The sequence below is a fragment of the Oncorhynchus nerka genome, linkage group LG18 (assembly GCF_034236695.1).
Source record: "Oncorhynchus nerka isolate Pitt River linkage group LG18, Oner_Uvic_2.0, whole genome shotgun sequence".
NCBI classification, from domain to species: Eukaryota; Metazoa; Chordata; class Actinopteri; order Salmoniformes; family Salmonidae; genus Oncorhynchus; species Oncorhynchus nerka.
The window spans coordinates 53,875,541-53,888,926 of NC_088413.1; the positions used below are offsets into that span (position 1 = coordinate 53,875,541).

At 41.8% G+C, this 13,386-nt stretch overlaps 1 protein-coding gene across 3 annotated transcripts; it reads left to right on the forward strand.

Annotated features, from left to right (window-relative positions):
* The first annotated feature begins 9,413 nt into the window (after positions 1-9,413).
* On the forward strand, positions 9,414-13,363 carry LOC115146619 (b(0,+)-type amino acid transporter 1-like). 3 transcript variants are annotated; one of them, XM_029688688.2, is made up of 6 exons: positions 9,414-10,155; positions 11,877-12,010; positions 12,095-12,224; positions 12,326-12,450; positions 12,534-12,621; positions 12,770-13,363. In XM_029688688.2, the coding sequence occupies exons 1-6, from the start codon at positions 9,457-9,459 to the stop codon at positions 12,998-13,000; spliced, it is 1,407 nt and encodes a 468-aa protein (XP_029544548.1). In that variant the 5' UTR covers positions 9,414-9,456; the 3' UTR covers positions 13,001-13,363. The 3 variants fall into 3 exon arrangements, with proteins under 3 accessions (XP_029544548.1, XP_029544549.1, XP_029544547.1); XM_029688689.2 differs by lacking the exon at positions 9,414-10,155 and adding an exon at positions 10,989-11,791 and having other exon boundaries at positions 12,589-12,621; positions 12,770-12,869; XM_029688687.2 differs by lacking the exon at positions 9,414-10,155 and adding an exon at positions 10,990-11,791.
* The last annotated feature ends 23 nt before the right edge of the window (positions 13,364-13,386 follow it).

Sequence of the window (13,386 nt, forward strand, 5' to 3'; positions counted from 1 at the left end):
CTCCTGTGTAGGCTATGCACTAACACAGTGTGATTAACCCTCCGCCGTTGCTCTTATTTTTAGTCACAAAACTATTGATAAGATATTGGCTGTGTTCGAGAGCATCAGAACCGTGATGTATCATGGGTAAATTGTGACTTACCTACAAATACTATGGAGTAGTTATTTATGATGCTAGGGGATTTCTAGATCAGTCAGTCTCAACTTTAAATTTGGCCAATGTGCCGACTGTCCATAGGATTACCATCGCAGCACACAGTATGTCATTTGTATTCGTTTGCCATCTAGTGATCTAAAGCTCAAATTGCACCAAACAACAATTGGAAAATTACTTTCAGCAAGAATACACACTTTATTCAGAAATCATCACTACAAAGGAAAAATTGCCAAAGCAGACTAATGGGAAAAATAGATGATCTTGCTCTTTATTTTTTAACCTCATATCAAGAAAAACATCTGAATAATAATAACTACTAAGAATAAAAATACAATGATAACCATTAATAAAATGACATCTCTACTAATGAAATAATGATTTGATATTGTTTCAAATCGATCTATTGTATATTGTCCTGGGCAGAGGTTGGAAACAGAGGATACAGTGTGACTGAAAACACCGCACCCTTCATTCCAATTGGCTGGAATCATCAGAGTTTGGGAGGAAGAGCACCAGTTCATGTAAAGGCCTGCCCAGCAGGCCAATAGTCTTTGGGCATGTTATTGCCCTGCTCAGCTCCACACTTACAAAGAGGCAATGGGTTGTTTGCATTCCTCACTCACACAGAGGGACTTGTGGGGATGTGCATGGTGACAAGCATCCAGAATGGTAGAGATTGAGGATAATGATACACAGCACTGGGAGGAAGTTATAGTGACTCCAGCTATAAAGTTGACAACATATCCAGAGTGAGTGAACATATCTACTACTAATCATTAGGACTGGTACGATACCAGTATCGCAATACTAATTAGGAGGGTGGCAAGGGGAAATTACACCAAGCAAATTTCACTCCTTTAGGAAAACAGCCTTAATTGTGGAAACAAACATTATGTTGTCATCCAGAGTCACATTGATTTATTTCCCAAGCTAAAGCACATATTTTCGTGAGATACTTGTATCGTCCCGGCCCAATTAATCATGAATGTGAGTGTCTCGTATGTAAATATGAGTGTGTGTGTGTCTTGCAGTGTTTGTAGTTGTGTTCAAAATCCTGTGTGCGAGTGTGCATGGAGTCCATAGCTATGTGAAAGCAGGCCCTTGTCAAAGTCTCTAGGTGACAGGAGGTTGTCTTTGGAGGAGGGGTTTAGGAGATGGCAACACAGCATCAAGAGATCCAGCCAATCAGAAGAGGTCAAAAAGTCATAGCTACCTGTAGGTCAAAGGTGAGGATGGAGCCAAGACCATATTGCCTGGGAGGCTGAGTTTGAGGCTGTGGAGTGTGGGGGAACAGGGTTAGGGCAAAGGTGTGAGCGAGTATTTCGAGCATCAGCTCAGGGGTTGTCAGAGGGGACATGCTCTTCGAAGCCCTCACTCTCCCTGACCAGTGCCCTCCTTATAGCGCTGGCTGTCCTCTGAGGCAAACCAGCTTACTGTTGCAGTTCTTACAGCTGACGCCTCGCACCATGTGTCTGCCCGTCAGCATCACGCAATCCTGTACCCGGCTGTACTGCAAGTTCACCATCTAACAGATAATGAATAATAATGATAGGTTATTACACAGTCATAACATGGTAATAAACATGTGTTTGCTAGGTGTGTTACTTCTGCCTATTGTGGAAATGGGTTTTCTAGGGGTCACGTGTAGTGTAACTTTCTGTGTAAATTATGTGAGTGCACTTGCTAAACATAGTGAGTCTGGCATAAAAGTGATTAGTTTGAGTGTTGAGCATAAAAGGTGTTTTCATTGGACTATTTCACTCCAGGGGTGGAAATACCAACATGAAAACATGTCTCTGAAAACTGCTCCAGAGTGGGGCGAAGGTTCACCTTCCAACAGGAAAACGACCCTAAGCACACAGCCAAGACAACACAGGAGTGGCTTTCAGACAAGTCTCTGAATGTTCTTGAGTGGCCCAGCCAGAGCCTGGACTTGAACCCGATCGAACATCACTGGAGAGACCTGAAAATAGCCTTGCAGCAACTCTCCCCATCCAACTTGACAGAGCTTGAGAGGATCTGCAGAGAAGAAGGGGAGAAATTCCCCAAATACAGGTGTGCCAAGCTTTGTGTGTCATACCCAAGAAGACTCGAGGCTGTAATTGCTGCCAAAGGTGCTTCAACAAAGTACTGAGTAAAGGGTCTGAATACTTATGTAAATGTAATATTCTGTTTTATATTTTTAAACAATTAGCCAAAATGTCTAAAAACCTCTTTTGCTTTGTCATTATGGGGTATTGTATGTCGATTGACAAGGGGAATTTTAAAAAATCAATTTTAGAATAAGGCCATAACCTAACAAAATGTGGAAAAAGTCAAGTGGTCTGAATACTTTCCAAAGGCACTGTACATGCATGGGGTTATCTCAATACTGTACTCTGCATGTACTGTAAATGCATTGTGTAATATTAGTCAAACGGATTTCCAACATTTCCAGTTTGCCAGATTATCAATGTCGTTATATTTAGCTTACAAGTGTGAAGTCTTCGTGTCAACAGTAAATCTATTTTAGTTTTATGTAAACATTCTAAATGATGCAAATGTTTCTTTCTCATTTCTCATAGCGACTGGAATGAGCTGCAAAAAACACTCAAACTGGACAGTTGTATGTCCATCTCTTCATTCAAAGACTCAATCATGGACACTCTCACTGACAGTTTTGGCTGCTTCACGTGATGTATTGTTGTCTCTACCTTATTTCCCTTTGTGCTGTTGTCTGTGCCCAATAATGTTTGTGCCATGTTTTCTACTGCTACAATATTGTGCTGCTGCCATGTTGTGTTGCAACCATGTTGCCTTGTTGTGTTGCTACCATGCTGTGTTGTCATGTGTTGCTGCCATGCTATGTTGTTGTCTTAGATCTCTCTTTATGTAGTGTTATGGTGTCTCTCTTGTCCTGATGTGTGTTTTGTCCGATATATATATATATTAATCCCAACCCCGTCCCCGCAGGAGGCCTTTTGCCATTTGGTAGGCCATCATTGTAAATAACAATTTGTTCTTAACTGACTTGCCTAGTTAAATAAATGTTACATCAAATAAAACAGCACAACTTTTATCTCTGCTCATCAATCCAAGCACTTAGACCTCACTACAGTATCAAAACATTGTATTGAGCCGAACCCAAAGAGTGTGTTGTTTTGTATAGGACTCACTGGTGGTGGCACTCCTTCCTGACCAGCCTCTTCATGGCAGTCTACCTGTAGGTCTACGACATGCACTACTTCTTCTCCAAGCGGCAGATCATCAGCCACCACCATCATCTACTTCCCCATTGTCATGGCACTCATATTCTTCTTCTTCACAAGGGAGTCAACGACAGTGCCACACTATGCAAGGCTAGACTCTGTAACAGGTTTTTGCGTAGGAGCTCGAACAAATGGGGTACCTCCCGATTTTCACTGTAACAAACACAGTGCTGGAGCTTTTGGCAGACTTTTGTCGATTCATCTGCAGTTTCCAGCCACCTTTCTCAATAGGTATTTTATCCGCCTTCAATAAATAGACATTTGTGGTGCTGTAATAGCGAGCCGAGCAAGTTGAAAATATTGATGCCAGGGATATTGTTGGTGTCTGTGTGCTCCTGAAGGGCTGTGGCCCTGTCTGCTCTTTCATTAGTTTTGTGTTTTTATTCATTTATTTCTGGTAACCTCCTACCTTAGTGGCATGAGGTATGTTTGGTGTCTAATTGTTAAAATCATCCCAGTGTTGAGATGAAACACCTGTGTGTTGCAAAGCCACATGCTCTAAGTCCTCTGCTCTACCTAGGTGTTTTAATGGGCTGATGTAGGTAATACTAATATATAGAGAACCATTGTAAATGTATTTTCTCTTTATTGCTTTTTGCCTTTTCATGCCATTGTTTACTACTTCAATGCCCTTAAATCTGTCATTTGAAGCATATATAAAACATGTTTCACTATATTACATATTCAACAATAAACATATTACACAACACCTTACAAGGGTATCTGTGATGATTCTTGCCATCCAATTAGGTTTGACGGCTATCTCACATGGTCAATTTAGTTTTATACGTTTAGGTTTTCAGCACTCAAGTCCACTTTACATGCATACTTAATACACATCCAAGGTTGACGAGTGCTAAACTTTTTAAAAAGGGGAGACGTTTACCAATCATAGTCTAGCCCAAAACCAATGACTGTTTCAGCATGTACAATTTATACATACATCATCTTAGCAAACATTTCAAAATGCAACATATTACTGAACAAAAATATAAACGCAAAATGTAAAGTGTCCCATGTTTCATGAGCTGAAATAAATAGATTCCAGAAATATTCCATACAATTCATAAAGCTTATTTCTCTCCAATTTTGTGCACAAATTTGTTTACATCCCTGTTAGTGAGCATTTCTCCTTTGCCAAGATAATCCATCCACCTGACAGGTGTGGCATATCAAGAAGCTGATTCAAACGCATGATCATTACACATGTGCACCTTGTGCTGGGGACAATAAAAGGCCAGTCTAAAATGTGCGGTTTTGTCACACAAGACAATGCCACAGATGTGGCAAGTTTTGAGGGAGTGTGCAATTGGCATGCTGACTGCAGAAATGTCCACCAGAGCTGTTGCCAGAGAATTTCATGTTCATTTCTCTACCATAAGCTGCCTCCAACGTCGTACCGGCCTCACAACCGCGGACCACGCCAGTCCAGGACCTCCACATCCGGGTTCTTCACCTTCCGGATCGTCTGAGACCAACCACCCAGAAAACTGATGAAACTGAGGAGTATTTCTGTCTGTAGTAAAGCTATTTTTCTGGCGAAAAACACTTTTTGATTGGCTGGGCCTGGTTTCCCAGTGGGTGGGCCTGTGCCCTCCCAGGCCTACCCATGGCTGCGCCCATGCCCAGTCACGTGAAATCCATAGATTAGAGCTTTGCATTTATATTTTTGTTCAGTATTGGATAAGATTGAATCCAATATTCAGAGATGGAGAACTCTCCCTATTTCTATCTTAGGTAGGGACCACTTAATAAAAATTAATATATTAACAAGGTTGATGTATTTATTCCAAGCTTTACCCATTTCAATTCCATCCACAAATGGCTAACTCTCCAAATTTATTTGGAATGGAAAGACGTCAAGAGTCAAATTGAATGTTTTACACCTACCTCATATGAAAATGCGTTACTGGGCCGCACAACTGCGCTCATTTAAACACTGGACAGCAGACTATCTTTGTGCTGGGAGGAGTTTTGAAGCCATACATGTAATACCCTGTGATTTAAAATATAGTCACTGCTTTGGGTCCAAGGAATTAAAGAAAAAACTGACAATCCAATGATTTTCAATTCGTATTTGGGAAAAGGTGCATAAATTCATGAAATGGAAGAAACCAATATCGCCAGGCACCCATATTTGGAACAACACAACCTTAGCTCCAGCATTTAATGGCATTAAGTCCTGGTTCCAAAGTGGCATCATGAATTTTGAGCATATGTATTATAATGGCTCTCTACTGTCATTCAATCAATTGCAAGAAAAATATGAGTTATCCATGACCAATTTCTATACTGTACACGGTGTCGAATGCATTCCACAGGGATGCTGACCCATGTTGACTCCAATGCAGTTGTGTCAAGTTGGCTGGATGTCCTTTGGATGGTGAACCATTCTTGAAACACACTGGAATCTATTGAGCTTGGAAAAATCCAGCAGCATTGCATTTCTTGACACAAACCAGTGCGCCTGGCACTACTACCATACCCTATTCAAAGACACCTACATTTTTTGTCTTGCCCATTTACCCTCTGAATGGTACACATACACAATCCATGTCTTAATTGTCTCAAGGCTTAAAAATCCTTCTTTACCCTGTCTCCTTCCCTTCATCTACACTGATTGTAGTAGATAGTAACATCAATGAGGGATAATAGCTTTCACCTGGATAGTCTATCTCATTGAAAGAGCAGCCTACAGACCTGACCGTGTGGTGCAAGGACAACAACCTCTCCCTCAACGTGATCAAGACAAAGGAGATGATTGTGGACGACATGAAAAGGAGGACGGAGCACGTCCCCATTCTCATCGACGGTGCTGTAGCGAAGCAGGTTGAGAGCTTTCAGTTCCTTGGCGTCCACAACACCAACAAACTATCATTGTCCAAGCACACCAAAACTGTCGTGAAGAGGGCACGACAAAACCTATAACAAATTGTGTTTGTCAATTTCGACCAGCCCACCCAACAAAAAAATTCTGGCCAATACTTCCCTATTGGCATGTGAAACACATTAGTGAGTTCAGCACAAAAGCTCTCATGGGATAACTGACATAGCCTAACATGACTTACTCAGGTAAAGACACTGTTTAAAAATGCAAAAGAACAGACCGTGTCAACACTTAGTGCCACCCCAGTAATCACCCCTTTCAAAGGCGCACTCTGGAGAGTAAAGTAAGTCACAGGTCTTGTCCCGGGGCACGTGACGTGAAGCACCAGCTTGTCCCGAGGCACGTGACGTGAAGCACCAGCTCCATCTGGGCGGAGGAAACACAGAAAGTCCACTTCGAGCTACTGTTATGGGATTTTTATGAATAATGACTAAATTATGTATACATTTAACTTAGTAGTATTCTATTTAGTTATAGTTCTATGTTACTGTATGAATGTATGAATCTTATTATAATCATAATACTGAATATAATGTGTGTAGTTTTAGTCTAGAATTAGAACAAGGACTTTCTGTTGCTTGTTAGAAACCAATGGAGCTATCGTCAGACTGGCTGGAATTCTGTGTTCCTTACAGGACATTCTGTCCCTACCCAGGGAGGGGAGAGACCTTGGGCTTGTAGTAGATTGTTTAACAGGTGGCAGACAATGTGGGAAGGCTTGTGAACTATATTGCCATTGTATCTGAGAGGAGGAGAGACATTTATGACAAAATGTGAGGTATATAAACCAATGTACATTGTATTATGACCAGAGCTCTTGAAAATAAACGCTACTGATTAATTATGAGACTGGTCTCTGTCCATTTTATGCAAATAAGTATCTTAGAAATTCTTAGAAACGGACAGTGTTTTAATTGAACATATAAATTCCTCTAACAGCTACCTTCACCGATTTAACAGTACCTAACTTATTTTCTACCCAGCCTGAGTCTACATATGGGTCAGTCAAAAGGCAGGGATCCACTTTCTCCAAAAACATCACTCCTACTGGGCCAGAATCATCCTTTGCATGACCATCGTGGCTTGGCTCAGACACGGAGGTCTTCATGACACCTCATTCTCATTTTCGTCAGGTTCCATTTCTGAGCCATTCAGAGAGCAGGGTACGGTGTGTACTCGGTGCCATTCTTCCTCAACACACATCTTCCCTCTGCATTTAGCTCTTCTCCTTCTTCCTTGCTGTCCATAAACACGTCTATCCTTTCACTACGCTCATGCCGCGCATTGCCGCGCCTCATGCCGCACAATATCGTTTGCAGAACATGCACTGGTCTTTTCTCCAATACCCAACTTCTGTTCCTTAGCCCAATTTACTAGTCTGGTTGTCTCTGGCCTCTCCATGCTCACAAAACGTTGGATATTCTGCATCTGAGAGCGGCGTAAAAAAAAACTATGGCAAACTAGATATCTGGGAAGGGCTCGTCAGGGCGACTGACTGAACTGAACCGAACCGAATCCATTTGTGCCCACTCGACTCTTGCTGCTCAACAAGCGTCATCAATTTGGGCACCAGTCATGTCCATATAGCCTCTCCTGTCTAACAGCTTTCCAGTCCTGAACACAGTATAATGATATTCCCTTCATTACATCTAGAGCAGGGTTCACCAACAAGCCGGATTTGGCCCGTGGGTGATTTTATCTGATATTATTTTGGAAATCTGTTCCAAAGTATTCCCAGATGATCAGGTGGTCAAACACACACACACACACACACACACACACACACACACACACACACACACACACACACACACACACACACACACACACACACACACACACACACACACACACACACACACACACACACACACACACACACACACACACACGCATTGTCAATGGTGCAGACATTGGTGCAAAATAAAAAAAAGAAATAAACAGTCCCTATCTAATCTGTAACAATCCATTGACACTGAAATGTGGTTATAAAATACTTGGACACAGAAGTTAGAGCTTTTCTCTACAAGTATCTTGTTGGTCTATGGTAAAAAAAATGACTGGTAAGGGCATATTTCCTTCATGTTAATTTTCAGCTCAATCATATTTGTGAGGCTTGCCAGTGGGGCAGGGATCTCACTGAGCTTTGTTAAATATTAAATAAAATCAAATGTATTTATAAAGCCCATTATACAGCAGATGTCACAAAGTGCTTATAATGAAACCCAGCCTAAAACCCCAAAAGGCAAGATGTAGAAGCACGGTGACTAAGGCAACATTCCAGAGAAAGGCAAGAACCTAGGAATGCAAATGTTCTTCATGTTGGACCTGTGCTGGCACTGTCAGTAATCATTATTGGAGCAGTGGTATTACTCATCAAAAGCTTTGAGGATTATTTTAAAGGGACCAGGCATCAATCCAATAGGTATTGTTTTCTATAAGGGTCTGTGGTCCTACAATGGATGGAACAACTTAAATTGTGACAGAAGAGCTGAAACATCCTGAGGTAAAAAAATGACAGAACTGTCACATATTATAGAGCTGTCACACTTACATTAGCCTACAGAAACTGCGCATTTAAGTTATGTTAGTACTGATTTAAAGTACAAAGTAAATACATCATATTTTCATTATATCTCATACAGGGTGATTTCAAAGGAACACTAAAAGTGGTTTAGGTATGCTGTGCCTGCATCTTTTTGGTATCTACTGTATTTTCAATAATGCAGCATGCTTTACTCCAAGGCACAGGGAAGCATAACATGCCCTACTTTAACTGTGTCCCTGACACATAAAAAGCAATATTCCTATTGATGATTTAGGACCAACTCGATTGATAACAAAGTGAAACATCATACATTTTAGTGAACCACCCTCCTGAGCTATTTGAGGTATTACTACTGTTCCAGAATGTTTGACATTATAGTATATGGGTATATATATTCCTGGTATGTTTCTTTCTTCTTTAGTAGACTAAAGTTTCCTCGTAGAATAAAGCCGATAGCCCTGATTCAACTCAGCCCCAGTCTAGTAATAGTTAACTGATGTAATAGTAGGTGTGACCTTGTACGATAAGGACAAAACATTTATGCCTCTCCCCCAGTTTGGACCTCATTATTGGTAAAACATATCTGTTGAGAATAGATCTACTACCAAGTCTCAGGATGGCAGCTAAAACACAGAAACTCAGCTTGAAGCGTGAAGTGGGGCTTATTGGTGCTATCTCATTCATTGCCGGGACCATGATGGGATCTGGAATTTTTATGTCCCCTCAGTCTGTGCTGGTCAACATAGGAAGCCCAGGAGCCAGCCTGGTGATCTGGGCAGCCTGTGGTCTGCTGGCCACGTTGGGTTCCCTCTGCTATGCTGAACTGGGCACTGTCATTTCTGAATCTGGGGCAGAGTACATATATATTCTGCGGATTTTTGGCCAAGTAGTTGCCTTCATGTTTGTCTTTAGCTTCGTCATCGTGATGAGACCTGCCAGTGCAACAGGGATAGCACTGAGCTTTGCTGAATATGCAGTGGCTCCTTTCTACCATGACTGTACCCCTCCAGAGCTGGTGGTTAAGTGTGTGGCTGCAGCAGGGATTTTGGTGTTAGCAATTGTGAACAGTATGAATGTACGTCTGGCTATGTTCATCCAGGTATTTTCCATGGTGATCAAGCTGGTGGCCTTGGCAGTGATAATTATTGGAGGTGTGGTGCTGCTTTTCAAGGGGAACACTGAAAACTTTGAGGATTCCTTTAAAGGGACCAATGTGGAAATCAGTTCCATTGGGATTTCTCTTTATCAGGGCCTGTGGTCCTATGATGGCTGGAACACTTTGAATTATGTCACAGAAGAACTAAAACGGCCTGAGGTAAGGAACAATTAAACATTTTGATATTGTTTTGTCTGGATGTTTCTAGAGTGCTACAATTGTATGTTTTACCTGGAGTAGGGAAAATAGACCATTTCATTTTTTGTACTACTGAGGTTACAGGCCACATGAAACAAACCAAAAATACTGAGTATAGAATATGCAGGAAAATCAACTGCACCAATACCTGACAAAGAGTATACTTTATCGCAGCCTGACAAAGTGCTTTGATATTTGAACAATCCCACAGACAGCGATACTGTGTGCCCTTATCTAGATTGCATTTGATAGACTGATCCAGGTGGAAAGACATTTACATTTACATTTAAGTCATTTAGCAGACGCTCTTATCCAGAGCGACTTACAAATTGGTGCGTTCACCTTAAGACATCCAGTGGAACAGCCACTTTACAATAGTGCATCTAAATCTTTTAAGGGGGGGGGGGGGGTGAGAAGGATTACTTTATCCAGTATGACAGTATGCCAGTATGTCTGCAGATCAACATCATCAGCTAGGGGGCAAGTCTACACTCAGCTGTCATTTCTATATTCACATGGCTTCTGTCAGCAATTTCAGGTGGCTTTAGCACCAACACATATAACAATTTTTCCAACCCTCGGGGAAAGAGAAGGAATTTCTACGCCATCCATAAACATTTAAAGGAATAATGTAACTGTACGATGACATAGCATCCCCTTTTCTCCCTCTCCTAGGGGAGGGTGTAATCTTTATGGGAACCCTTTTACAGCTATAAACAAAGATGACACAACACCATACTTTATTCAACCTGAGAAGTTAATATTAACTAAGGACTTTACACCCAGCATCAAAGATTTGCCAGGTCTTTGTCATAATTGTTCTTGACTAAAAGAAGAGAGGATCTATCGTTGACAACAGATTCTCCTGTTGTTTGTATAAATTTGGCGTTTGTCCATGGCAGAAACAGAAACAGAGAGGATTCAACTGAAGCGCGAGTTGGGTTTAGTCAGTGCTGTGTCATTGGTAGCAGGAACCATGATTGGATCGGGAATATTCATGTCCCCTCAGTTTGTGCTGTCTTACATTGGAAGTCCAGGGGCAAGCCTGATCATTTGGGCATTGTCTGGCCTTGTAGTCATGCTGGGGGCACTCTCATATGCTGAGCTAGGAACCATTATTAAAGAATCAGGAGGGGACTTTATCTACATTCTTCGAATCTATGGACAGTTTCCTGCCTTCTTTGTGGCCTTCAACTTCCTACTAGTGGTGAAACCAGCAAGCATTGCAGCAATATCCCTCAGTTTTGCAGAATATGCTGTGGCACCTTTCTACCAAGACTGTTCTCCTCCTCAGCTAATAGTGAAGTGTGCTGCTGTTGCAGCCATCATGGTTGTAGCCATGGCAAACATCTTGAATGTACGTTTAGCCATGAGAATTCAGGTGGTCTTCTTGGTGGCTAAGCTATTTGCATTGATGGTTATAGTAATTGGAGGGATAGTGATAATTGCACAGGGAAATGTTGCTGTACAACAAAATGCTTTTGATGGTACGAACTTGGGTTTGAGCTCCATAGGGATAGCTTTTTACCAAGGCCTCTGGTCCTTTGCTGGCTGGTACAACTTGAACTATGTGACAGAAGAGTTGAAAAGACCTGAGGTAAGAATGCACTGTAATAAGTAATGTATTTCCTTACATGATCCTAAGGACTTGAACTATCTTTCTCCACCTTGCATGCTCTCAGGTAAATCTGCCCAGGGCAGTTATAATTGCCATCCCCACGGTAACCATGCTGTATCTACTAGTCAATGTGAGCTACCTGGCTGTCATGACGCCAAGAGAACTGATGTCGTCGAATGCAGTGGCTGTCACCTGGGGGTGAGAGAGCTTGACTCCACACACCTCTCTCTCATTTCTTTACATTTGTGGTGAGCTGACAAATGACCTTGTTGTCGTCAACAGGAATAAGGTGCTCGGGAGCTGGGGATGGGTGATGTCTATCGCAGCCGCTTTGTCTGCTTTCGGCTCCCTGAATGGAACATTCTTTAGTGGCGGCCGGGTGTGCTTTGTGGCTGCAAGAGAGGGACACATGGTGAGAAACACATTCAAGAGACAGACCATTTTAACAAACTTTTTTTTTTTATGTAAGTAGTAGTTTTCTATGTCAACATTTGTGTTTTTTTCCTACCCCAGCCTGAAATTCTGTCCATGGCCCATGTGAATCGACTGACCCCCTCTCCAGCCCTGATCTTCACCACGGCTATCTCACTCCTGGTTCTCATCCCTGGTGACTTTCAGAGCATTGTCAACTTCTTCAGGTAGTTTATGCTTTGACTTTAAAATGGCTCAATACATGTTGCTGCTTTATATATCTTCCATCCCTCTGCATTGATATTGCCAGTTTCACTGCCTGGTTCTTCTATGCAATCACTCTGTCTGGACTCCTCTACCTCAAGATCAAGAAACCTGAACTTCCCAGGCCATATAGGGTGAGTCTCATAGGACATATCATTTCTACTTTTATTTCTGTTTCCATTTGAACAAGACATTGGTTTCTAACTATTTAATTACCCAAATGGTCCCATCTGCTGCCCACCCCTCTTGTGAGCGTACCATTGTTTTTGTTTGTTCAACCAGGTTCCCATTGTAATCCCCATCTTGGTCATCATCGCAGCCATTTTCCTTGTGCTGGCACCTATAATTGACAACCCCGCGATAGAGTACCTCTATGTCACCTTGTTTATCTTTAGTGGTGTTTTGGTTTATGTACCCTTCATCCACTTCAAACTGTGCCCTGGACTGTTGGAGAAAGTCACTGTGTTCCTGCAACTCTTCCTAGAGGTGGCCCCAGTAGACAAAAATCTATGATTTATTTTACAGAATATATGTGTCACGTTCTGACCTTTATTTCCTTTGCTTTGTCGTTATTTAGTATGGTCAGGGCGTGAGTTGGGGTGGGCAGTCTATGTTTTTTCTATGATTTGGGGATTTCTATGTTTCGGCCTAGTATGGTTCTCAATCAGAGGCAGGTGTCATTAGTTGTCTCTGATTGAGAATCATACTTAGGTAGCCTGGGTTTCACTGTTTGTTTGTGGGTGATTGTCTATGCTAGTTGTTTGTGTCAGCACAGGTCTCATTATAGCTTCACGGTCATTATTCGTTTATTGTTTTGTATCGTTTGTATTCAGTGGTCAGTGCTTTCTTTAATAAAAAAATCATCATGAACACATACCACGCTGTGCTTTGGTCCGCTT

What these genes read in the sequence shown, in the direction of transcription:
- LOC115146619 (XM_029688687.2), top strand. Translation starts at nt 11,090, where the DNA reads ATGGCAGAAACAGAAACAGAGAGGATTCAACTGAAGCGCGAGTTGGGT. An exon ending in GCAGTGGCTGTCACCTGGGG is followed by an intron (nt 12,011 to 12,094) that starts GTGAGAGAGCTT and finishes TGTCGTCAACAG; the next exon opens with GAATAAGGTGCTCGGGAGCT. An exon ending in AACTTCCCAGGCCATATAGG is followed by an intron (nt 12,622 to 12,769) that starts GTGAGTCTCATA and finishes TTGTTCAACCAG; the next exon opens with GTTCCCATTGTAATCCCCAT.